Source organism: Nerophis ophidion, linkage group LG20 (genome assembly GCF_033978795.1).
Source record: "Nerophis ophidion isolate RoL-2023_Sa linkage group LG20, RoL_Noph_v1.0, whole genome shotgun sequence".
NCBI lineage: Eukaryota > Metazoa > Chordata > Actinopteri > Syngnathiformes > Syngnathidae > Nerophis > Nerophis ophidion.
This window is the reverse complement of record NC_084630.1, coordinates 6,881,588-6,909,055: the sequence shown is the minus strand read 5'-3', so window position 1 is coordinate 6,909,055 and position 27,468 is coordinate 6,881,588. Positions and strand designations below refer to the sequence as shown.

Here is a 27,468-nt window from a genome sequence, read left to right as displayed (position 1 = left end):
TCCACTTGTAATCGCAGTGTTGAAAATAACGTTCAAAATATAAAACATTCTCATGCTTTTTTATGTTCAAGAAGTTGCATTAGTGGTAAGAAGTAATTTTATTTATTACTGGGGATTCTTCAGACCACCAAGAGCCTGTTTTAGGGTTACAATATTGTTTTATTTAATTTTTCTCTCAGTTGCTTTCCAGCAATTGTCTTTTTCTCTTTCGTCCTCACTCGCGCTCTGGCTCCAGCCCCAACCGTGTCTCTCCTCCTGGCTGCTGCTTATAACAGAGCGACAGGTGATTAGATACAAAGGCCCAGGTGGGCCTTTTTTACGCACCTGTCGCTGATTTCGAGGCCAGTACTGGCAACATCCTGCTTTGCTGCAGGCCCGCAGGCCACGCCCCCACCACAGTTAGCTTCAGAATAACAATGTTATTTTAAAGAATAAGATACCTATTATACTCTGGAAATGTTAGTCTTACTTAAAAATGCACGTGTTTAGTTGTGTTCAGTGTTAAAAAAAAATTATATGGCTCTTAGGGAAATACATTCTAAGTCATATTTTAGGGACGGCGTAGCGCTGTGGAAGGGTGGTTGTGCGCAACCCGAGGGTCCCTGGTTCAAACCCCACCATATACCAACCTCGTCACGTCCGTTGTGTCCTGAGCAAGACACTTCACCCTTGCTCCTGATGGGTGCTGGTTAGCGCCTTGCATGGCAGCTCCCTCCATCAGTGTGTGAATGTGTGTGTGAATGGGTAAATGTGGAAGTAGTGTCAAAGCGCTTTGAGTACCTTGAAGGTAGAAAAGTGCTATACAAGTACCACCCACTTATTTAACTTAAATGTTTGACATTGAGCTGAACATGCTGGTTAGCGCCTTGCATGGCAGCTCCCTCCATCAGTGTGTGAATGTGTGTGTGAATGGGTAAATGTGGAAGTAGTGTCAAAGCGCTTTGAGTACCTTGAAGGTAGAAAAGCGCTACACAAGTACCACCCACTTATTTAACTTAAATGTTTGGCATTGAGCTGAACATGCTGGTTAGCGCCTTGCATGGCAGCTCCCTCCATCAGTGAATGAATGTGTGTGTGTGAATGTGTAAATGTGGATGTAGTGTCAAAGCGCTTTGAGTACCTTGAAGGTAAAAAAGCGCTATACAAGTACCACCCACTTAATTAACTTAAATGTTTGGCATTGAGCTGAACATGCCGGTTAGCGCCTTGCATGGCAGCTCCCTCCATCAGTGTGTGAATGTGTGTGTGAATGGGTAAATGTGGAAGTAGTGTCAAAGCGCTTTGAGTACCTTGAAGGTAGAAACGCGCTACACAAGTACCACCCACTTATTTAACTTAAATGTTTGGTATTGAGCTGAACATGCTGGTTAGCGCCTTGCATGGCAGCTCCCTCCATCAGTGTATGAATGTGTGTGTGTGAATGTGTAAATGTGGATGTAGTGTCAAAGCGCTTTGAGTACCTTGAAGGTAAAAAAGCGCTATACAAGTACCACTCACTTAATTAACTTAAATGTTTGGCATTGAGCTGAACATGCTGGTTAGCGCCTTGCATGGCAGCTCCCTCCATCAGTGTGTGAATGTGTGTGTGAACGGGTAAATGTGGAAGTAGTGTCAAAGCGCTTTGAGTACCTTGAAGGTAGAAACGCGCTATACAAGTAAAACCCACTTATTTAACTTAAATGTTTGGCATTGAGCTGAACATGCTGGTTAGCGCCTTGCATGGCAGCTCCCTCCATCAGTGTGTGAATGTGTGTGTGAACGGGTAAATGTGGAAGTAGTGTCAAAGCGCTTTGAGTACCTTGAAGGTAAAAAAGCGCTATACAAGTACCACCCACTTATTTAACTTAAATGTTTGGCATTGAGCTGAACATGTAGTCTTTTCTCAAGGATAGGGCTATCACATTTGCATTCCAAAGTCCCAATTAGGGACTAGTTTCTATGAGAAGTGATCCAATCCAGCTGCGAATGTCACAGTAAGGGGCCTTATCTTATTATCTTCTTAAACTGAAATACTGATATTTAATTAAACCCGGTGGTTAGTTTTCTCCAAGATGAATATAAACATTCACCTTGTGCAAAATATAATATGAGTTAATTAATTCACTTAAGTAGCACATCGGGAAATTAAACCAACATAATTTGTGACTAGGAAATTGCAAGAAAGGATACCCTCATTGACCTGTCCCTCCCCCGTAATATTCTTGGTTTCTAACTGGCCTGATGTCCTCAACTTTAGCGTTGGCTCCGTTCCCGTGAACCTTTGTCTGCATGTGCTTTATGATTGACTGCTGACGAATACGGACGCGCATCACCTCTCGTCCAAAGTCACCTGGGATGCACTCTAGCTCAACTGTGAAAATGGATGGATCAATAGGTCTTGTTCTGGCACTTCTCTCTAAAAACTGTCAAAGCTCTCTGTCTTATCCTTTGCCAGACCGGGAACACAAAGACATGCAATCGGGCAACACAAAGAGAAAGTTGCAACACTAAGAGAAAGTTGGAAGTCAAAACATTTAACCAACCATCCTTTGAATGCGTTTAACTCGTGTTCAGAATCAGCTACTTTGGAGACTTTCTTCTCCTTGATTGTGGTAACTTCACAGTGCATTAAACAGTCTTGAAGCCGAGAATCCATTGACTTTAATGGTAGAGCATAGAGTGGTTTTTTAGAACTGCAGCCAAACTAGACAATCATTGGACACATGCTCGGTTTTGTCCCACCGACGGATGCTGAGGGTCTCTGGAAGTGTATGGAAAGTTGGCTTGGCCTCGGCCGACCTGGACGCTGAGCTTCCATGTGTTGATTGGATGATCTGTCTGAGGCTGAATCTCTTTTGGATTGACAACAAAATTTGTGAATCAGCGACATTGAAATGTAAACCATCACTAGAAAATCTTTCAAGTTTCATTCCGTTGTGCTGAGTTGATGTGGAGCTGATGTACACCATAGAGCAGGGGTCACCAACGCGGTGCCTGTAAGGACCAGATGAGTCGCCCGCTGGCCTGTTCTAAAAATAGCTCAAATAGCAGCACTTACCAGTGAGCTGCCTCTATTTTTTAAATTTTATTTATTTACTAGCAAGCTGGTCTCGCTTTGCTCGACATTTTTAATTCTAAGAGAGACAAAACTCAAATAGAATTTGAAAATCAAAGAAAATATTTTAAAGACTTGGTCTTCACTTGTTTAAATAAATTCATTTATTTTTTTTACTTTGCTTCTTATAAGTTTCAGAAAGACAATTTTAGAGAAAAAAATACAACCTTAAAAATAATTTTAGGATTTTTAAACACATATGCCTTTTTACCTTTTTAATTCCTTCCTCTTCTTTCCTGACAATTTTAATCAATGTTTAAGTAAATTCATTTGTTTTATTGTAAAGAATAATAAATACTTTTTAATTTAATTCTTCATTTTAGCTTCTGTTTTTTCGACGAATAATATTTGTGAAATATTTCTTCAAACTTATGATTAAAATTCCCAAAAAATATTCTGGCAAATCTAGAAAATCTGTAGAATCAAATTTAAATCTTATTTCAAAGACTTTTGAATTTCTTTTAAAATTTTTGTTCTGGAAAATCTTGAAGAAATAATGATTTGTCTCTGTTAGAAATATAGCTTAGTCCAAAAATATGCCAGAATATTTTTTTGAATTTTAATCATAATAAGTTTGAAGAAATATTTCACAAATATTATTTGTCGAAAAAACAGAAGCTAAAATGAAGAATTAAATTGAAATGTATTTATTATTCTTTATAACAACTAAAATTAATTTACTGATTTAAATTGTCAGGAAAGAAGAGGAAGGAATTTAAAAGGTAAAAATGTATGTTTAAAAATCCTAAAATAATTTTTAAGGTTGTATTTTTTCTCAAAAATTGTCTTTGTGAAAGTTATAGGAAGCAAAGTAAAAAAATAAATGAATTTATTTAAACAAGTAAGGACCAAGTCTTTGAAATATTTTGATGGCTTTTTAAATTCTATTTGAGTTTTGTCTCTCTTCAAATCAAAAATGCCAGGCAAAGCGAGACCAGCTTGCTAGTAAATAAATACAATTAAAAAAATAGAGGCAGCTCACTGGTAAGTGCTGCTATTTGAGCTGTTTTTAGAACAGGCCAGCGGGCGACTCATCTGGTCCTTACGGGCTACCTGGTGCCCGCGGGCGCCGCGTTGGTTACCCCTGCTTTAAAGGGGAACATTATCACAATTTCAAAAGGGTTAAAAACAATAAAAATCAGTTCCCAGTGGCTTGTTGTATTTTTTGAAGTTTTTTTCTAAATTTTACCGGTCCCGGAATGTCCCTAAATAAAGCTTTAAAGTGCCTTATTTTCGCTATCTTCGAAACCACTATCCATTCCCCTGTGACGTCATACAGTGCTGCCAATACAAACAACATGGCGGTTACCACAGCAAGATATAGCGACATTAGCTCGGATTCAGACTCGGATTTCAGCGGTTTAAGCGATTCAACAGATTACGCATGTATTGAAACGGATGGTTGGAGTATGAAAGTATTGAAGAAGAAACTGAAGCTATTGATCGAATAGCTATTGACGCTATTCATAGCTATAGCATGGCCGAATAGCTGCGTTAGCATCGCCGGTAAAATGTGCGGACCAAACGATCAGGACTTTCGCATTTTGTGATAATGGAGCAACTTAAATCCGTCGATTGGTAAGTGTTTTTTTCACATTAAATGTGGGTGGAAGGAAACGTAATATAGTTGCAAATGCATCTGCAGGTTATCCATACATCTCTGTGCCATGTCTACTTTAGCACCGCCGGTAAATAGCATGTTAGCATCGATTAGCATAGCATGTTAGCATCGATTAGCTGGCAGTCAACATCAACAAAACTCACCTTTGTTAATTCGTTGACTTTATCGTTGCAAATGCATGCGCAGGTTATCCATAAATCTCTGTGCCATGTCTGATTCAGCACCGCCGGTAAATAACATGTTAGCATCGATTAGCTGGCAGTCACGCCGCGACCAAATATGTCTAATTAGCACATAAGTCAACATCAACAAAACTCACCTTTGTGATTTTGTTGACTTTATCGTTGCAAATGCATCTGCAGGTTATCCATACATCTCTGTGCCATGTCTGTCATCGCCGGTAAAATGTGGAGACACTCTGGCACATTCAATGGGGGTCTGGCGGCAGACACTTTCTCATCTTCGGGCCAGTGGTGCAACTTGAATCCCTCCCTGTTAGTGTTGTTACACCCTCCGACAACACATCGACGAGGCATGATGTCTCCAAGGTTCCAGAAAAATAGTCGGAAAAACGGAAAATAACAGAGCTGAGACCCGTGTGTGTAATGTGTAGAAAATGAAAACGGCGGCTGTATTACCTCGGTGGCGTCACGTTCTGACGTCATTGCAAAAAGAGCAATAAACAGAAAGGCATTTAATTCGCCAAAATTCACCCATTTAGAGTTCGGAAATCGGTTCAAAAACTATATGGTCTTTTTTCTGCACCATCAAGGTATATATTGACGCTTACATAGGTCTGGTGATAATGTTCCCCTTTTAAGGACTCACTAGTCTGCAACGACAGTAGTAATAACTCAATTTCAAAAACGAAAACACTTTGTTCCATGCTCAGTTGATCTGCCACATGCACATGTCCATCCTCTCTATAGCCAAGTATTGTTCAGTCCACTTGTCTCTGTGTGCAATTACCTCCATCCATCATGGGCGTGCTCTCCCTGCCTATGCATTCTGTCACTGTCTCGCCCACAACGAAGATATCAGCTGTCATAACGCTTAATGAATACCTCTATAATCAGTCTTCATTATCAATCAATCAATCAATCGTTTACTTATATAGCCCTAAATCACTAGTGTCTCAAAGGGCTGCACAGACCACCACGACATCCTCGGTAGGCCCACATAAGGGCAAGGAAAACTCACACCCAGTGGGACGTCGGTGACAATAATGACTATGAGAACCTTGGAGAGGAGGAAAGCAATGGATGTCGAGCGGGTCTAACATGATACTGTGAAAGTTCAATCCATAATGGATCCAACACAGTCGCAAGAGTCCAGTCCAAAGCGGATCCAACACAGCAGCGAGAGTCCCGTTCACAGCGGAGCCAGCAGGAAACCATCCCAAGCGGAGGCGGATCAGCAGCGCAGAGATGTCCCCAGCCGATACACAGGCAAGCAGTACATGGCCACCGGATCGGACCGGACCCCCTCCACAAGGGAGAGTGGGACATAGAAGAAAAAGAAAAGAAACGGCAGATCAACTGGTCTAAAAAGGGAGTCTGTTTAAAGGCTAGAGTATACAAATGAGTTTTAAGGTGAGACTTAAATGCTTCTACTGAGGTGGCATCTCGAACTGTTACCGGGAGGGCATTCCAGAGTACTGGAGCCCGAACGGAAAACGCTCTATAGCCCGCAGACTTTTTTTGGGCTTTGGGAATCCCTAATAAGCCGAAAAAGTGGTTTAACAACCATTTCGTAAACTCTGTTTTGGGAGTCCATCTCCAGCATTGAGCAGCGTCAACAAATAAGTCTTTGTTTTTGTGTTTTTCTAGATGACCCAGGAGCAGTACATCCTCGCGGCGCAGCCCAACTCCCTCCACCAGCGGGGGTCGTCGGTGTGCGGCGCCCAGGTGTACCCCGCCGTCGGGATCTACGGCTGGAGGAAGAGATGCTTGTACTTCTTCATCCTCCTCCTCCTCGTCACGATGATTGTCAACCTGGCGCTGACCATCTGGATACTCAAAGTCATGAATTTCACTCCGGTAAGAGGCGAGTTGCGTGCGAGTCGTTAAAACGGCAAAAGTGTTATATGGTTTAGTGCTCTTGCGGGAGTTGAAAGCCACTTTGTAAGAGGTGCTTTTAAAAAAAAAAGGGTTTTCAAGGTAAAAGGAAGGTAAAACAACCCTTCATGAATTATGGTGTTTTAAGCAGCTTTTCAACGACGATAAGGGTGAGTTTATGGAAGGGGGGGGGCATGCCTTAACAGTCCGACATGACCTTGCTGTACTCCCCCAGGTCTTAGCGTCTATCACAACAACTCAGGAAAACCAGCTTTAGATAAATATTCTTTGCTTTCTTCGACGTTTGTGGCACTTTTGCTAATTTAAAGGACCAACCCCAACAGGGGTTATCGGAGTTGTTATTATAAGAAGAGTCTCCGTCTGGTTAACTTATTTTTGCATACTTGCCAACCTTGAGACCTCCGATTTCGGGAGGTAGGGGGTGGGGGGCGTGGTTGGGGGTGGGTAGGGGTTGTGGTTGGGGGCGTGGTTGAGAGGGGAGGAGTATATTTACAGCTAAATTCACCAAGTCAAGGATTTCATATATATATTTGTATAAAAGATATACTTAAATTTCAGTGTTCATTTATTTACACATTTACAGACACATAACACTCATCCACTCATTGTTGAGTTAAGGGTTGAATTGTCCATCCTTGTTTTTCTAACCGTATGCATGTACAGTAAATGGCAGTGTTGTCCTGTTTAAGAGTGTCAAACATTACCATGCATTGATTAACGTGGACCCCGACTTAAACAAGTTGAAAAACTTATTTGGGTGTAACTGATCAGGCGGGCCGGTTCTACAATCGGAATGAAACTGGACTCACTGGTGACGGTGGCAGAGAAGAGGACTGTTGACAAACGAGTGAGCATCCTGGATGATGCCAGTCACCCTCTGCATAGCGTTATCAGTAGCCAGAGGAGCCTGTTCAGTTCTAGACTGCTTCATCCCAAGTGCAGGACTAATATACTCAAAAACTCCTTTGTCCCACACGCCATTAGACAGTACAACACCTCTCTGGGGTGGGGGGTACAAGGATGACAGGGGATGCAAAACAATAACAGTGCAATACGTTTTCATAACATGGTCACTACTGCCTACTTTGTCTTGTTATATTCTTATTTTACTGTTATATTTGTTGCTTTTTATTTTTTTATTCTTATTGTAATATTTCTCTACTTTGTTTTCATTTAAACCCCCATTATGTGCTTTTTACTTTTATTTAAATTGATCTCAACTCTGTACACTGCTGCTGGAATTTAAATTTTTCTGAAGGAACTCTCCTGAAGGAATCAATAAAGTACTATCTATTTATCTATCTATCTACCATTTAGTGGTCAATTGTACGGAATATTTACTGAACTGTGCAATCTAATGATAACATTTTCAATCAATCAATCAATGCTGTTTAAGACAGACAAACTGCTTTACGGTAGACGAAAACGGACTGCTGTTGTTGTGTGTTGTTGCCGCGCTGGGAGGACGTTAATGAAACTGCCTAACAATAAACCCACATAAGTAACCAAGAACTCGCTTCGATCATTCTAGAGTTATAATAACATCATTAGGCAGACATGATGTGGGAAAGTGCACCTGAAAACAAGCTACGGTCCGCCTGAATTTCGGGAGAAAATTTGTCCCGGGAGGTTTTCGGGAGAGGCGCTGAATTTCGGGAGTCTCCTGGAAAATCGGGGAGGAATGGCAAGTATGCCTGGAAGACAGTTGCCGTATTTTGCGGACCAAAGGTAATTTTTCATATAAAAGGCGCACCGGACAAGGTTAATTAAAGGGGACATATTCTGATTTTTTTACTAGATGTAAAACATTTCCTTATAGTGTACATAACGTGTAATGGTGGTACCTTGCTCAAAATGTAACCAAAATAACCGTTTCGCCGTTTATGTATGGGCCTCGCCTTCTAAAAGCGTATTCTCTCCGTCATCTTTGTTGCAGCGGTGTAGCGTGCAAGGACGGGAGCTGGAGAAGTGTCAAAAGATGGCGCTAACTGTTTTAATGACATTCAAACTTTACTTGAATCAACAACGAAGCAGCGTCTCCTCATCCGTGGCTCACTAGTGCAACAACGCCGAAAATCATCCAACCGGAACCCTCTAATAACTAAAGTTCCTTAGGTGAATAATATAAACTCACTACACCGGTATGTTTTAGCGCTTCCATAGCGAGTCTACTGACGGATATAATTTAGAACTTTACGCCAGTTTATATGACAAATGGCAACAGCGGAGGGTGAATGTCCCATAACAAGAAGATAGTGAAAAAGAGGAAGCTTATCGACTACAGCATCGTCATGGACTACAGTGGCGGACGTGTGTAAATAATTTATAATACATCTCTTGGTTGTTAACTAGTACTAGGGTTTCTCCGAGATTGACAATGTACTAGTGGCGGTGGAGGCGTGGTCTATATGATGCAATGGTATAATTTGCTTATACTGCGATTATGCATATTTTTTCTTTAAAAAGGCTAAAAAAATGTAAACATGCGATTAAAAATTATCTGCTTTTATTAATTGGTATTAAGATCTATTTTTCTTGTTGTATAAAGTTTTACTATATTTTTCAATTGTAGCTGCTTATTGTACAATGTACCATGTTGGGATTTTTTCAAGTTTCAGAACTTAAGCAGATTTTAAATACACATCAGCAGGTACCAGAAGGCAGAAGGTAAGAAAATATGTTTTTTTATAATATCGTGAAACAAATTGCCGGATAACATGTCTGCTAATGGGAGCCATTTTTGCGATCCTTATACACACACACCATATTAATACTTGTATCTCTGACTACGGTAGCCGTAATGGGCCGACAATCCATCAAGCGGTGCAGCTTCAAAGTCATACTAAAATATTTTGACGGATATTTGAGTGCCATGTGTAATATTTTCTATTTTTAATGGAACATTTCAAGTCTTGGTGTTGTTTACTGGCATAATAGTGCAGTCTACACGTATCTCTTATGTGTGGCTGCCATCTACTGGTCACACTTATCGATACACCAGGCACCAAATAAAATAGCTTCGAGGTCGGTAAGCACAACCAGAATTATTCCGTTTTAAGGCGCACTGTCGATTTTTGAGAATATGAAAGGACTGTAAGTGTGCCTTATAGTCCGAAAAATACGTTAATTTTAAAATTTGGTCATGCATTGTACTCTCTTTGTCTATTGTTGAAGTTAAGGCCGTGTTTAAATTGAAATATATGCTAGTATTATTAGTAGTATGTATGAGGCTTAAAATGTTGCTCAAAACATTGCTTGTGTAGTGAATTAAGGTCTACTCGACTATTTATAATATATATATATATATATATATATATATATATATATATATATATATATATATTTTTTTTAATGTAACACTTTGATTTTGAAAAGGCCATATCCATCAAGGCAGTGCTTGCCACGTGGGCGTGTGTGTTGCCGTGGTGATGCAGAGTGTGTATGTGCATGCCACAGTGTCTGTCCTCCTCCTGGCTAGATGTTACTATGTCGATGAAATATTTTATTCAAGTTTTATTATAACCTCCCTGATGGTATTTGTGATGTTAAGAGTTCTGTTAATTGCAAATAGTTGTGAAGCCTTGATGCGACAGAATGTGCCTGCGAGGACTGTGTGTGTGTGTGTGTGTGTGTGTGTGTGTGTGTGTACGCAAGTCTGAGAGTGACGGTGAAGAAAAACAATGTAATCAAATAATTTAGTAAAGATTCATAAAATTGTGTTCTTATCTCTTTTTGCGTCATAAAATAGGGAAGGGATTCCTGGGTGCAAAAGGGGGGTTAATCATTGTGCAATGCAGTCTGCTGAAAATAATGGAAAGTGCCACTCTACATAGCAACTGACACTGTGGTCAAAGTTGGAATTGGCACAAAACACATGGTTACACATGTTAAGATATTCAACATTCTACTGGTGTCTGGCGGCTTTAGTGGATAGTGGACCGTGCCAAGTTGTCACGTTTCATGTGTCAGGTAAATCGCAACGCACGGGGCCAAATGAATTGCCTCTCTATTATAGGTGGGAATCTTTGGGCACCTCACAGTTTGATTCTGATTACTAGTCAGGAGCTACAATTCGAATAAAAATGTATTATTTTTGCAACTTTAATTTATGTATATTGATGTAGTTTTATATGTATTTTGGTTTTGTTACAGTACAGTGAGGAAGGAGACAGCACCAAGACAGGGGCAGTCATATGTGAAAGCGTGTTTATTAAACACCAGGATGTGACGTGTGTATCCAATCCAAATATGTGGTGTGAAAGTCTGGATGCGAGTGTTACCAGGAAGTGTTGAAGGTGCATGTTTTGAGAGATGCGGAAGTCCAGAGAGGGAAAGGCAGGCTCGGAGGTCCGTGGGCAGGCGAGAGGTCAAGGGCAGGAGTGAGGCGTTAGTTTCCGTGGACAGACGAGAAGTCACGGGCAGGAGAGAGGTGTCAGTGTCCGTGGACAAGCTAGAGGTCAAGGGCAAGAGCGAGGCGTCAGGGTCCGTGGACAGGCAAGAGGTCAAGGGCAGGAGCGAGGCGTCAGTGTCCGTGGACAGACGAGAAGTCACGGGCAGGAGCTAGGCATCAGTGTCCGTGGACAGGCTAGAGGTCAAGGGCAGGAGCGAGGCGTCAGGGTCCGTGGACAGGCGAGAGGTCAAAGGCAGGAGCGAGGCGTCAGTGTCCGTGGACAGGCGAGAAGTCAAGGGCAGGAGCGAGGCTTCAGTGTCTGTGGACAGGCGAGAGGTCAAGGGCAGGGGCGAGGCGTCAGGGTCCGTGGACAGGGGAGAGGTCAAGGGCAGGGGTGAGGTGTCAGGGTCCGTAGACAGGTTAGAGGTCAAGGGCATGAGCGAGGCATCGGTGTCCGTGGACAGGCGAGAAGTCAAGGGCAGGAGCGAGGCGTCAGTGTCCGTAGACAGGCGAGAAGTCAAGGGTAGGAGCGAGGCGTCAGTGTCTGTGGACAGGCGAGATGTCGATATGCGGGAAGGCAGCAGGAAATCCGGGGGAAACGAGACGCACAGCTCGAAACCGAAAAAGAGGGAATAGCTGCGGGACGATGACACAGGACACGACACAATGAGCACAGGGGAGGGGAAACAGAGAGAGAGCGAATGCACATGGAGAAGGACCTAGAGACATGTAGGCTTACTGTACGGGGACAAGTAGCTATATATAAATGGTGGATTTATAAAGAAAGTAAGGTAAAGTTTTGTACCTGACAAGTTTCGGCTACCTTGCTTCTGCAAGGTAGCTAGGGGACACCGCCATCCCACCAACTGAGGTGGGATGGAACAATCCATACAACACGTCAAAGACGACGTCACACTAACATCACGTGACACCTTTGAGAAAGTCTGCAGAAGCAAGTTAGCCGAGGTACAAAACTTTATCTTACTCGCCTATATAAGTTAACCATTTTTATATACACATCAGTAGGCTAAATTAACCTCTTCAATAAAAAAATAAAGGAGCTACGTTCTAGGCACTGGAACGCAGGACGCGCTGGTTTAAGGGAGTAGTGTCCTCATTAGCACCAGGTGTGTTGATTTTAGATTGAATGTAGGCCACCTTTCCCCAACTTCTTTGTTACGTGTTGCTGGCATCAAATTCTAAAGTTAATGATTATTTGCAAAAACAAAAAAATGTTTATCAGTTTGAACATCAAATATGTTGTCTTGGTAGCATATTCAACTGAATATGGGTTGAAAAGGATTTGCAAATCATTGTATTCCGTTTATATTTACATCTAACACAATTTTCCAACTCATATGGAAAAGGGGTTTGTATATATACTATTAAAGGCCTACTGAAATGAGATTTTTTTTATTTAAACGGGGATAGCAGGTCCATTCTATGTGTCATACTTGATCATTTCGCAATATTGCCATATTTTTGCTGAAAGGATTTAGTAGAGAACATCCACGATAAAGTTCGCAACCTTCGGTGTGAAGAGAAAAGCCCTGCCTCTACCGTAAGTCGCAGACGATGACGTCACAAGTGTGGGGGCTTCTCACATATTCACATTGATTTTAACGCTGGCCTCCAACAAAAAGTGCTATTTGGACCGAGAAAACGCCAATTTCCCTATTAATTTGAGCGAGGATGAAAGATTTGTGTTTGAGGATATTGATAGCGATGGACTAGAAAAAAAAAAAGAAAAAAAAAACGTGATTGCATTGGGACGGATTCCGATGTTCTTAAACACATTTACTAGGATAATTCTGGTAAATCCCTTATCTTTCTATTGTGTTGCTAGTGTTTTAGTGAGTTTAATAGTACCTGATTGTCGGAGGTGTGTGTCCACTGGTGTCTTGACACCAATGTCTCAGGGGAGTCAACGGCAGCTATGGACGGCACAAGCTCAGCTTTTCTCTGGTAAGAAGCGACTTTTTAACCCCAATTTTCTCACCGAAACATGTTCGCTTGACCGCGCTCCGATCCATAGTAAAGTTTCACCTCCGGGAATTTTAAACAAGGAATCACCGTGTGTTTGTGTGGCTAAAGGCTAAAGCTTCCCAACTCCATCTTTCTACTTTGACTTCTCCAATATTTATTGAACAAATTGCAAAAGATTCAGCAACACAGATGTCCAAAATACTGTGTAATTATGCCGTTAAAGCAGATGACTTTTAGCTGTGTGTGTGCGCAGCGCTCATACTTCCTAAAAAACCCATGACGTCTTGCGTACACGTCATCATTACACAACGTTTTCAAGACGAAACTCCCGGGAAATTTAAAATTGCAATTTAGTAAACTAAACAGGACTTGGAGAAGGCATTCGAGCGTGTCCCTCGGGAAGTCCTGTGGGGAGTGCTCAGAGAGTATGGGGTATCGGACTGTCTTATTGTGGCGGTCCGTTCCCTGTACGATCAGTGCCAGAGCTTGGTCCGCATTGCTGGCAGTAAGTCGAACACATTTCCAGTGAGGGTTGGACTCCGCCAAGGCTGTCCTTTGTCACCGATTCTGTTCATAACTTTTATGGACAGAATTTCTAGGCGCAGTCAAGGCGTTGAGGGGTTCCGGTTTGGTGACCGCAGGATTAGGTCTCTGCTTTTTGCAGATGATGTGGTCCTGATGGCTTCATCTGACCGGGATCTTCAGCTCTCGCTGGATCGGTTCGCAGCCGAGTGTGAAGCGACCGGAATGAGAATCAGCACCTCCAAGTCCGAGTCCATGGTTCTCGCCCGGAAAAGGGTGGAGTGCCATCTCCGGGTTGGGGAGGAGACCCTGCCCCAAGTGGAGGAGTTCAAGTACCTAGGAGTCTTGTTCATGAGTGAGGGAAGAGTGGATCGTGAGATCGACAGGCCGATCGGTGCGGCGTCTTCAGTAATGCGGACGTTGTACCGATCCGTTGTGGTGAAGAAGCTGAGCCGGAAGGCAAAGCTTTCAATTTACCGGTCGATCTACGTTCCCATCCTCACCTATGGTCATGAGCTTTGGGTCATGACCGAAAGGATAAGATCACGGGTACAAGCGGCCGAAATGAGTTTCCTCCGCCGTGTGGCGGGGCTCTCCCTTAGAGATAGGGTGAGAAGCTCTGTCATCCGGGAGGAACTCAAAGTAAAGCCGCTGCTCCTCCACATCGAGAGGAGCCAGATGAGGTGGTTCGGGCATCTGGTCAGGATGCCACCCGAACGCCTCCCTAGGGAGGTGTTTAGGGCACGTCCAACCAGTAGGAGGCCACGGGGAAGACCCAGGACACGTTGGGAAGACTATGTCTCCCGGCTGGCCTGGGAACGCCTCGGGATCCCCCGGGAAGAGCTAGACGAAGTGGCTGGGGAGAGTGAAGTCTGGGTTTCCCTGCTTAGGCTGTTGCCCCCGCGACCCGACCTCGGATAAGCGGAAGATGATGGATGGATGGATGGATGGATGGATAAACTAAAAAGGCCGTATTGGCATGTGTTGCAATGTTAATATTTCATCATTGATATATAAACTATCAGACTGCGTGGTGGGTTTCAGTAGGCCTTTAACTGCAATATGTAATTGTAAAAATAACAAAAACAACATTATTATTTTTACAATCTCAGAATGTGCTTGTTCTATTTTTAAACAAAAGGAAACATACTGAAGTTGTCTTTATTTTTAAATTATCGTGCCGTGATTTTACCAGTCCGGCCCACTTGGGAGTAGACTTTTTTTCTCCATGTGGCTTTCAATCTAAAATGAGTTTCACAGTCCTGATTTAAATGGTGCCCATTTGATTTTTGATAGTTAATTCAATTAGCCTTATGGTCCTATATCCTTATCTCAATGGACGTCTAAACTGCAACGACCGGAAAAGATTTGAATGCTTTCTGTACGTTTACTTTTATTATGTTTGTGGTGTACACCGCATCCAGAATTCAACTGAAATATAACGTTTGATTATAATAATAGTTACATTGAATTGTTATTACAGATAACTATATTTCTTTGTTAAGGTACCCTGTTTATTAATAGTTTGGACCACGTTGGGTAACCACAGAAACAGCTAAATATACAATCTGAGTTTTCCATTGTGATTATTACGGGCAAGATTCAGATCGTCTTGAAAGGGAAGTCGAACTCCTTCGGTTTGTGCTCGACTATTTTACTCCATAAGCGTGTCATGCAGGGGTTACGGCACCCAAGCAAGCAATACACTGTATTGCCTCAAGGCGCCAAAGACTAAACTTTGATTGCTAATATGCAAATGAGCCAGTCTTTGACCTGGCTTAGGACTCAATATATATAAGAGAATATAAGAGGAGCAGTAAAAAAATAAATAAAAGGGATGTGGGATGCAGTTAAAAATATATACGCCTGCGGGAAGGCAGCCAGCACAAAGTATAAAAAGAGCAGTGGATATTTCATAGGCTAACGGTATGGAAAAGACCGGAGTCATAAAGGCAAGAGGCGAGAAAAGAGAAGCAAAGAAAAACAAGAGAAGCGATGGGAATGAGAGTGAAATAAATAAAGCATGAAATGAATACATTAACATAATAATTTCATCGTCATTGCAGAAATATACATGACAATATATTTAAAATATTCATAACAGTATATCAGAAATTAAGCATAATTAAACTGTCCAACTGTGTACTGTTTGCTATTCAATGAGAGTTATTAGAGGTTCAGTACAGGACAGTTTATGTGAAAGAAGGAGCATTACAGCGACAACTTTATAATGCAGTGACTTTCAAATTAGGAGGTAAACCACTCACTGGGATGATCCAGATGAATAACAACAACAAAAAAAAAAGAGATAAGCTGACAACGGCAATATTAAAGGCAAAAATGAATCAGTGTTTAGTTCAACTGGTGAGAGAGCAAACAGAGGTTTAGCAGACAACTCAAAAAGAAAATTCTATTTGTGGTGTAAAGGAGGCCCCGGTTTTATGTTCTCTGCGGCTCACTCGTTTGAAAACACCCAATTGCAGGGTTAATGATTATGAAAAAAAGTTTGCAATTGCGATCATTTGGCCCTCGCCATGTCGTTTATCAAAGCTGAAACCTTTTGGCGTCCACTGTTTTGCATCCACAGTATTTTCCGGACTACAAGGCACACTTAAAATATGTTTTTTTCTTCTCAAAACTAGAGGTGGGCAATATCGCAAATTTGGGTATCGATACCGATCCGATACCGGCCAGTATCGCCGATACTGATACCGGAAGTGTCGTCATCTGAAGGAGGGGGGGGGTGACTTCGGGGTATCGATACTTTTGAAAAACAAATTTGTACTTTTGCCTTTATTAATTGATTATGTTAATAATACAACACACGACAACGATTTAAGTAAAAAAATACAATATTTATTACAAAAGTAATATCAATAGCAATTGCTCCCATTTTTCTTGATCTGAACTCAAAGATCTAAAACGTTTACTATATATACAAAATACCTATTTTTCTCAAATATTATCCACAAGTCTGTCTAAATTTATGTTAGTGAGCATTTCTTCTTCGCCAAGATAATCCATCCCACCTCACTGGTGTGGAAAATCAAGATGCTAATAAAACAGCATGATTATTGCACAGGTGTTCCACAATAAAAGTCCAGTCTGAAATGTGCAGTTTTATCACACAGCACGATGCCACAGATGTCACAAGTTTTGAGGGAGCGCGCAGTTGGCATGCTGCCTGCAAAAATGTCCACAAGAGCTGTTGGCCGTGGATTGACTATGAATTTATCTACTAAAAGCCATCACCAAAGGCGTTTTACAGAATTTGGCAGTACATCCAACTGGCCTCACAACCGCAGACAACCTGTAACCACATCAGCCCAGAACCTCCGCATTCCTGATCGTCAGAGACCAGCCACCCAGACAGCTGCTGCAACAACTAGTTTGCATAACCAAATAGTTTCTGCACAAACTGAGAACCCCTCTCAGTGAAGCTCATCTGCATGCTTGTCGTCCACATCGGGGTCTCGACCGGACCGCAGTTCTTCGTCATATCTGAATTCAGTGGACACATGCTCACATTCAGGGCGTCTGGCACGTCGGAGAGGTGTTATTTTCACAGTTCGGAGCAGATGGTAGACAGCGTGTGCCGTCTGGGAGCAAAAACAAAAATGTTCTGTTTGAATTTTTGTTTGGTATAAATATTGTGAAGAAATTTAAGAGTCACATAATGAGATGAATATCATTAACTCAGGTTCAAATTGTTTGTATTTTTATCTTGTGTGGTGAAATTACCCTCTGCATTTGACCCATACCCTTGTTCCACCCACTGGGAGGTGAGGGGAGCAGTGAGCAGCAGCGGTGGCTACGCTCGGGAATCATTTTTGGTGATTCAACCCCAAATTCCAACCCTTGAGTGCCAGGCAGGGAGGTCCCATTTGTATAGTCTTTGGTATGACTCTTTATAGTCTTTGGTATGACTCTGTAAACACTGGGTTTGAACAGCTGAAGTTGTTCGTTGTAGTATATTATCGGACCCTTTTCCTTCATCCATTCCTAAATTTAGTACTAGGTACTGATATGCTAAAGGTTTTAAGTGTTGTATGTGCATACGCATTTTTTGAGTTTAATCTTTTTCTTTGAGGTTATATTTCTGTTTTGTTTGTTTCGAACCATCTTGGGTAGCAGGTTGTAGTTTGCTCTGTAAATACAGTCATTTTAGCGGTTTGTAAATTCACCAAATTGTTGAATTTCAGTATTCTTGATTTAATAAATAACAGATTTGAGTGTACTCGGTAGCCAATAATATGTATTATTGCAAGCAAATTCTATAGTAAGACTGTTAACGAATAAAGCATACTTTTTTAGTTATTTTCAGCACATTTCTACACAATAACTCAGGTATGTTGCACACATACTTGCCAACCTTGAGACCTCCGATTTCGGGAGGTGGGGGGTGGGGAGTGGGGGGCCTGGTCGGGGGTGGGAAGGGGGCGTGGTTGGGAGCAGGGTGGGGCGTGGTTGGGGTCGTGGTTAAGAGGTGAGGAGTATATTTACCGCTAGATTCATAGATTCACCAAGTAAAGTATTTCATATATATATATATAAATATATATATTAGGGCTGTGAATCTTTGGGTGTTCCACGATTCGATTCAATATCGATTCTTGGGGTCACGTTTCGATAATATATCGATTTTTTTTCGATTGGATTCGATTCTCGATTCAAAAACGATATTTTTCCGTTTCAAAACGATTCTGTATTCATTCAATACATAGGATTTCAGCAGGATCTACCCCAGTCTGCTTACATGCTAGCAGGGTACTATATTTAAAAAAAAAAAAGCTTTTATAATTGTAAAGGACAATGTTTTATAAAATGATTGCAATAATGTAAATGTGTTTTAACTATTAAACGAACCAAAAAGATGACTTATTTTATCTTTGTGAAAATATTGGACAAAAATATTGTGTCTTCTCAATTGCTCTGTTTATTGCAGTTCAGAGTGTTGCTGGGTCAGGTTCGGTTTTGGAATTGGATTGCATTGCTACGGTATTGCTGTGTAGTGGATTGATAAAAAAAATAAAAAATAAAATAAATAAAAAAAAATTGATTTTTTTAAAATGAGAACTGATTCTGAATCGCACAATGTAAACGATTCGATTCGTATTCAAATCGATTTTTCCCACACCCCTACTATACATATATAAGAAATACTTGAATTTCAGTGTTCATTCATTTCCACATTTCCACACACATAACACTCATCTAATCAATGTTGAGTTGAGGGTTGAATATTTCCTCCTTGTTTTTCTAACCATATGCGTGTACACTAAATGGCAGTATTGTCCTGTTTAAGAGTGTCACAACACATTGCAGTTTGGCAGACGGACTGCTTTAGGTAGACAAATTCGGACTGCTGTTGTTGTGTTTTGTTTTACCGCGCTGGGACGACGATAATGAAACTGCCTAACAATAAACCTACGTAAGAAACCAAGAACTCACCCTCGTTCTTTCTACAGTTATAACGTCATTGGGCAGACACGCTCTTTATACACGTCACTCAGGTCCGCGTAGAGCTGGAGGAGGCGTGGCCTCCAGCTTCGCCTAAATTTCGGGAGATTTCGGGAGAAAATTTGTCCCGGGAGGTTTTCGGGAGAGGCACTGAATTTCGGGAGTATGGTTCCACAAAGAGCAAAACGCCTTGGGTAGAAGTATGACAACAGGAAGATGGAAGAAAATAACTGTTTCCATGGTGACGGCAGGTTCTCAGTTACTATTTTTTTTTTGCCCTGTGTATGTCAATGATCACTTGGAAATACCCCCTTAACAATAGTGCTTCACTCCAGTCACCCTAGTCAGCACTTGTTCAACCTGCTGCCATCAGGGAAGAGATTTCGGTCACACCAGAGCAGGAAAACGGTTAAAAACAGCTTTTACCCATGGGCCTTTAGGAACATTTAACCCGTCCTGTTTTTCCACTCTTGCACTGCTATTCATACTGGTTTGTACGCATTTATTTTTGCCACGTTATTTACCGTTTGTCTTGTATTTGAACAGAGTAGCCACCCGTCATTTTGTCATGCTAGCATATTTGATGACACTGCGTTCTATTTTAGTACTGATTGGTGGAAATGGCGTTAAAGTCTGCACATGTAATTAAGAATGTGTGGCATGCATGCTCCGCTTCTTCTTTTGTGGTCCGTCGAGATCCATTTGTCTATTTTACTGCCTCTCAGAGTAAATGTAAAGGGATGATGAGTTGGCAGGTTGCTGTTGGAGCATCAGGACATATACTTTACATACCACGCCAATAAATGGACCACAGGTCTTTTTACGTACACCATATTGCCAAAAGTATTTGGCCACCTGCCTTGACTCACATATGAACTTGAAGTGCCATCCCATTCCTAAAAGAATAATGTCGGTCCACCTTTTGCAGCTATTACAGCTTCAACTTTTATGGGAAGGCTGTCCACAAGGTTGCAGAGTGTGTTTTTCTTTCGCAGTGTTTATTTTTGTAATCAGCCTGACCTAAGCCTCGACGACAAACTTTGTCATTACGCAAGGTTTTCCTAACATTTGACAATGTTTATACTGTATGTGTCACGCCCATGGGATCAGGTTTTGTTTTTGTCTTGTTTGGTTTTTATTTTTTGGACACTCAGTTCCTGTTCCTGCACTTCCTTGTTTTCTTTGTTACCGTGCCAACTCAGTGATTTTCACCTTGCCCTCATGTCACGGCCCTATCCCCATGTCATGCACCTGTTTATACTCATCAGAGCTATTATTTAAACCGGAAGTTGCTAGGAAGTCAGCCTGGCAACTTTAAATATCCCTCAACCCGATTCATGCCAAGCCATGCTATTTATTCCCTCCTGCTCATGTCAAATACATTTTTGGTTTAGTTATGTCACAGTTGTTTAGTTTTGTTTTCAGTAGTCAAGTTTGTTCTCCGCCATTGTGCGCGCCATTTGTTTGCCTTTTGTTGTAGTTTGTTAGTGTTAGTAATAAATAAATATGTACTCATATTCACGTCTCGCTCGTGCCAATTTTTCTTTGCGTTGGAAAAACAAACTATCCCAGAGTCCAAGTCCTGACAGTATGCAAGTTAGATATAATGATTGAATGGGATTTTAATCAAGAGTAAGAATATTAATTTAGTGTTTATCTTAATTTTAGTTTAAAAAAAATCTAGATGATTATTTCTCGCGTAGGCTGCATATTCTACCTACTGTATAACAGTCAGTAAACTCGCCATGAAAGCGCTAAAACATACCGGTGTAGTGAGTTTACATTATTCACCCAAGGAACTTTAGTTATTGGAGTTCCGGTCGGACGTTTTTTCACGGGACATATTTCCGGTGTGGTTGTTTCCGGATGAGGAGATGCTGCTCTGTTATTGATTTAAGTATAGTCTGAATGTCATTTAAACAGTGAGCTCCATCTTTTTGACACTTCTTCCATTTCCGTCCTTGCACGCTACACCGCTAAAACAAAGACGACGGGGAGAAGACGCGTAAATAAGACCGCCCACAAAACGGCAACGAGAAGCTACTGTCAGAAAGCGGCTTGAAGATGATCTGTAAAACGTAATCTATGACCAATTACATGTTACTGTATGTAGACCACAAGGAAGTATTTTTCATTTAGAAAAAAATATATACTATAAAGTGCAAGTAAGTTTTTGGTTTAGTTATGTCACAGTTGTTTAGTTTTGTTTTCAGTGGTCAAGTTTGTTCTCTGCCATTGTGCGCGCCATTTGTTTGCCTTTTGTTGTAGTTAGTGTAAGTAATAAATAAATATGTACTCACATTCACGTCTCGCTCGTGCCAATTTTTCTTTGCGTTGGAAAAACAAACTTTCCCAGAGTCCAAGTCCTGACAGTATGCAAGTTAGATATAATGATTGAATGGGATTTTAATCAAGAGTAAGAATATTAATTTAGTGTTTATCTTAATTTTAGTTTAAAAAAAATCTAGATGATTATTTCTCGCGTAGGCTGCATATTCTACCTACTGTATAACAGTCAGTAAACTCGCCATGAAAGCGCTAAAACATACCGGTGTAGTGAGTTTACATTATTCACCCAAGGAACTTTAGTTATTGGAGTTCCGGTCGGACGTTTTTTCACGGGACATATTTCCGGTGTGGTTGTTTCCGGATGAGGAGATGCTGCTCCGTTATTGATTTAAGTATAGTCTGAATGTCATTTAAACAGTGAGCTCCATCTTTTTGACACTTCTTCCATTTCCGTCCTTGCACGCTACACCGCTAAAACAAAGACGACGGGGAGAAGACGCGTAAATAAGACCGCCCACAAAACGGCAACGAGAAGCTACTGTCAGAAAGCGGCTTGAAGATGATCTGTAAAACGTAATCTATGACCAATTACATGTTACTGTATGTAGACCACAAGGAAGTATTTTTCATTTAGAAAAAAATATATACTATAAAGTGCAAGTAAGTTTTTGGTTTAGTTATGTCACAGTTGTTTAGTTTTGTTTTCAGTGGTCAAGTTTGTTCTCTGCCATTGTGCGCGCCATTTGTTTGCCTTTTGTTGTAGTTAGTGTAAGTAATAAATAAATATGTACTCACATTCACGTCTCGCTCGTGCCAATTTTTCTTTGCGTTGGAAAAACAAACTTTCCCAGAGTCCAAGTCCTGACAGTATGCAAGTTAGATATAATGATTGAATGGGATTTTAATCAAGAGTAAGAATATTAATTTAGTGTTTATCTTAATTTTAGATAAAAAAAAAACTAGATGATTATTTCTCTCGTAGGCTGCATATTCCACCTACTGTATATCTGTCAGTAAACTCGCCATGAAAGCGCTAAAACATACCGGTGTATTGAGTTTACATTATTCACCCAAGGAACTTTAGTTATTAGAGTTCCGGTCGGACGTTTTTTCACGGGACATATTTCCGGTGTGGTTGTTTCCGGATGAGGAGATGCTGCTCCGTTATTGATTTAAGTACAGTCTGAATGTCATTTAAACAGTTAGCTCCATCTTTTTGACACTTCTTCCATTTCCGTCCTTGCACGCTACACCGCTAAAACAAAGACGACGGGGATAGGCGCGTAAATAAGACCGCCCACAAAACGGCAACGAGAAGCTACTGTCGGAAAGCGGCTTGAAGATGATCTGTAAAACATAATCTATGACCAATTACATGTTACTGTATGTAGACCACAAGGAAGCATTTTTCATTTAGAAAAAAATATATACTATAAAGTGCAAGTAAGTTTTTGGTTTAGTTATGTCACAGTTGTTTAGTTTTGTTTTCAGTGGTCAAGTTTGTTCTCTGCCATTGTGCGCGCCATTTGTTTGCCTTTTGTTGTAGTTAGTGTTAGTAATGAATAAATATGTACTCACATTCACGTCTCGCTCGTGCCAATTTTTCTTTGCGTTGGAAAAACAAACTTTCCCAGAGTCCAAGTCCTGACAGTATGCAAGTTAGATATAATGATTGAATGGGATTTTAATCAAGAGTAAGAATATTAATTTAGTGTTTATCTTAATTTTAGTTTAAAAAAAACTAGATTATTATTTCTCGCATAGGCTGCATATTCCACCTACTGTATATCCGTCAGTAAACTCGCCATGAAAGCGCTATAACAAACCGGTGTAGTGAGTTTACATTATTCACCCAAGGAACTTTAGTTATTTGAGTTCCGGTCGGACGTTTTTTCACGGGACATATTTCCGGTGTGGTTGTTTCCGGATGAGGAGATGCTGCTCCGTTATTGATTTAAGTATAGTCTGAATGTCATTTAAACAGTTAGCTCCATCTTTTTGACACTTCTTCCATTTCCGTCCTTGCACGCTACACCGCTAAAACAAAGACGACGGGGAGAAGACGCGTGAATAAGACCGCCCACAAAACGGCAACGAGAAGCTACTGTCAGAAAGCGGCTTGAAGATGATCTGTAAAACGTAATCTCTGACCAATTACAAGTTACTGTATGTAGACCACATTTACGTATTTTTCATTTAGAAAAAAATATACAATATAAAGTGAAAGTAAGTTTTTGGTTTAGTTATGTCACAGTTGTTTAGTTTTGTTTTCAGTGGTCAAGTTTGTTCTCCGCCATTGTGCGCGCCATTTGTTTGCCTTTTGTTGTAGTTAGTGTTAGTAATAAATAAATAAATATGTACTTACATTTACGTCTCGCTCGTGCCAATTTTTCTTTGCGTTGGAAAAACAAACTTTCCCAGAGTCCAAGTCCTGACAGTATGTAAGTTAGATATAATTATTGAATGTGATTTTAATCAAGGGTAAGAATATTAATTTAATGTTTATCTTTCAGTGGACCGCCTTTTAAATTAAAAAATTGGTATGATTATTTCTCGCGTAGGCTGCATATTCCACCTACTGTATTTTTGTTGGAAACCAAAGCTCGCTGAACAACGGGGGAATCTAGCTAAATGAGAGAAAATATGAATTTGACACCATTAATAACAACTGCAGATGATGAATTGCAGATGACAGCGAAATATTTACACCAGGAAATCAACTGCAAAATCCAAACGGACTGTATTAGTTTCCTCATTAGCAAAATGATCACAGCAATACGGCACTTGCTAATGTCAGATTATGATACTTGCTGATGCATGAATAAGTCCAACGTTGTCTTTGACGGATTAATGCTGGATTTTTTTCTTTCTTCTTCGTTGTCAGTTAGTTAAACGGATGACTTTGGTGATGATATATGGTTTCAATCTTTACAAAATATTTGTTCTTGAGGAGCGTGTGAATCCACTCCATCTCATTTTAACATTGTTAATGATATCTGGCTTGTTATTTGCCTCAAATCATTGGCTCCATTCTTCACTGATGCATGTACAAACCCCGTTTCCATATGAGTTGGGAAATTGTGTTAGATGTAAATATAAACGGAATACAATGATTTGCAAATCCTTTTCAACCCATATTCAATTGAATGCACTACAAAGACAAGATATTTGATGTTCAAACTCATAAACTTTATATTGTTTTCCCAAATAATAATTAACTTAGAATTTCATGGCTGCAACACGTGCCAAAGTAGTTGGGAAAGGGCATGTTCACCACTGTCTTACATCACCTTTACTTTTAACAACACTCAGTAAACGTTTGGGAACTGAGGAGACACATTTTTTTAAGCTTCTCAGGTGGTGTTCTTTCCCATTCTTGCTTGATGTACAGCTTAAGTTGTTCAACAGTCCTGGGGTCTCCGTTGTGGTATTTTAGGCTTCATAATGCGCCGCACATTTTCAACCGGAGACAAATCTGGGCTACAGGCAGGCCAGTCTAGTACCCGCACTATTTCACTATGAAGCCACGTTGATGTGACACGTGACTCGATATTGTCTTGTTGAAATAAGCAGGGGCGTCCATGGTAACGTTGCTTGGATGGCAACATATATTGCTCCAAAACTGGTATGTACCTTTCAGCATTAATGGCACCTTCACAGATGTGTAAGTCACCCATGTCTTGGGCATTAATACACCCCCATACCATCACAGATGATGGCTTTTCAACTTTGAGCCTATAACAATCCGGATGGTTCTTTTCCTCTTTGGTCCGGAGGACACGACGTCCACAGTTTCCCAAAACAATTTGAAATGTGGACTCGTCAGACCACGGAACACTTTTCCACTTTGTATCAGTCCATCTTAGATGAGCTCAGGCCCAGCCAAGCCGACAGCGTTTTTAGGTGTTGTTGATAAACTGTTTTTGCCTTGTATAGTAGAGTTTTAACTTGCACTTACAGATGTAGCGAGCAACTGTAGTTACTGACAGTGGGTTTCTGAAGTGTTCCTGAGCCCATGCGGTGATATCCTTTACAAACTGATGACGCTTGTTGACGCAGTACAGCCTGAGGGAACGAAGGTCACGGGCTTAGCTGTTTACGTGCAGTGATTTTTTCCAGATTCTCTGAACCCTTTGATGATATTACGGACCGTAGATGGTGAAATCCCTAAATTCCTTGCAATAGCTGGGTGAGAAAGGTTTTTCTCCAACAATTTGCTCTCGCATTTGTCAACAAAGTGGTGACCCTCGCCCCATCCTTGTTTGTGAATGACTTAGCATTTCATGGAATCTACTTTTATACCCAGTCATGGCACCCACCTGTTCCCGATTTGCCTGTTCACCTGTGGGATGTTCCAAATAAGTGTTCGATAAGCATTCCTCAACTTTATCAGTATTCATTGCCACCTTTCCCAACTTTTTTGTCACGCGTTGCTGGCATCAACTTCTAAAGTTAATTATTATTTGCAAAAAAATTGAAAATGTTGATCAGTTTGAACAACAAATATGTTGTCTTTATAGCATATTCAACTGAATATGGGTTGAAATTGATTTGCAAATCATTGTATTCCGTTTATTTTTACATCTAACACAATTTCCCAACTCATATGGAAACGAGGTTTGTGCAAAAAGTAACCTTACGGGACTTTTGCCCTCCAACTGAAACCCAGAAGTTCCTCTCGGTCAGGTAATTTCTCACAGCCCTACAGGTAGACCAATCATGTGCAATTTATCGTAATTTCCAGACTATAAGCTTTTACTTTTTTCCTAGATTTTGAACCCTGCTGGTTGAAAAATGGAAAGGCAAATTTATGGATATTTCCCCCCTAATGCCCATCATGTTTTGTGTTTAATAATTTGCATTAAATCTAAGCAGAGGACTCCATTCATCCATTCACTATGGCGCCATCTTTTGGACGAATGTGCTTACTGCAAAATGTACTTCCTGTCTTGACGCTGTAACCCGGAAATAAGCGTCCATTGCATTTTCGCTCAAAAGGATTCTTCACTGATCAGTCCAATAAACTTTTGAAAGTTTCACAGGTTAACTAAAACAATGTTTACTTATTAAACCGTCCCATATGTGAGGTATGTTGGAATGCTTTCATGCATACATGCTATCGTAATGTAATGAAGCTAGCGTTGTTAGCATTATGTTCATATGCTAACACGTTTCCGAGTGTCTGTGTTAGTTTTATTAACTTACATTGGCGTTTTTTTGTATTGTTTCAGTTTCACAAATTCCTTAGTAAACTTACCAAAATGTCACCGTGGAGTTATTGAGTCTTTTGCACTGATTGGAGAGCTAGCTTCCGCAACTAGTTGGTCAATGACTTCTGTTTTAATTGATCAGCCGTATGTAAAAATTTGCTTACATCGAGGTCCCAAACTACGGCCCGTGGGAAGTCCCAAGTTAAAAAGAAGAATGTTTTATTCAAGCGTTTATTATTTTTTTTAAATCCGTCCTTTCTGATCCATTTTTACTCTCTGCGTCTCCTAGCCCCTCAGGCAGATAATTTTGTCTAAAATTGCATTTTCCCATCGCTAACGTGACATCATCGCACTCGAAATATATATATATATATATATATATATATATATATATATATATATATATATATACATTTATTTTTTTTAACCCAATTGTGTGTGAATAAATAATTTCACAACGTATATATTTGCGGCTTATAGTCAGCTACGGCTAATATATGGAAAATATGTTTTTTTTTCAAAAATTTTGTGGGTGCAGCCAATATCCCGTTGTGCTCTACAGTCCAGAAAATATGGTAGTTTAACGTTTATTAAGAGTTCATCTTTTTTTTTGTTTCATTTTTACACAAAGATTGATTGGTAAAATTTATGGTTTCGAAACCCATATCTATGTGTAGACTTTAGGTGATTTGTAAACTCTTAAAGCAATCAATCAATCAATCAATGTTTATTTATATAGCCCCAAATCACAAATGTCTCAAAGGACTGCACAAATCATTACGACTACAACATCCTCGGAAGAACCCACAAAAGGGCAA

The 27,468-nt window shown here is 40.6% G+C and overlaps 1 protein-coding gene across 2 annotated transcripts in view; it reads left to right on the top strand.

Moving 5' to 3' along the window:
- The first annotated feature begins 6,544 nt into the window (after nt 1–6,544).
- LOC133538684 (zeta-sarcoglycan-like) overlaps nt 6,545–27,468 on the top strand; it is a 449,291-nt gene continuing 428,367 nt past the window's right edge. For both annotated transcript variants that reach the window (XM_061880386.1, XM_061880385.1), the window contains exon 1: nt 6,545–6,754. In XM_061880386.1, coding sequence (XP_061736370.1) covers nt 6,545–6,754 — 210 coding nt within the window. The remainder of the gene's footprint in view (nt 6,755–27,468) is intronic.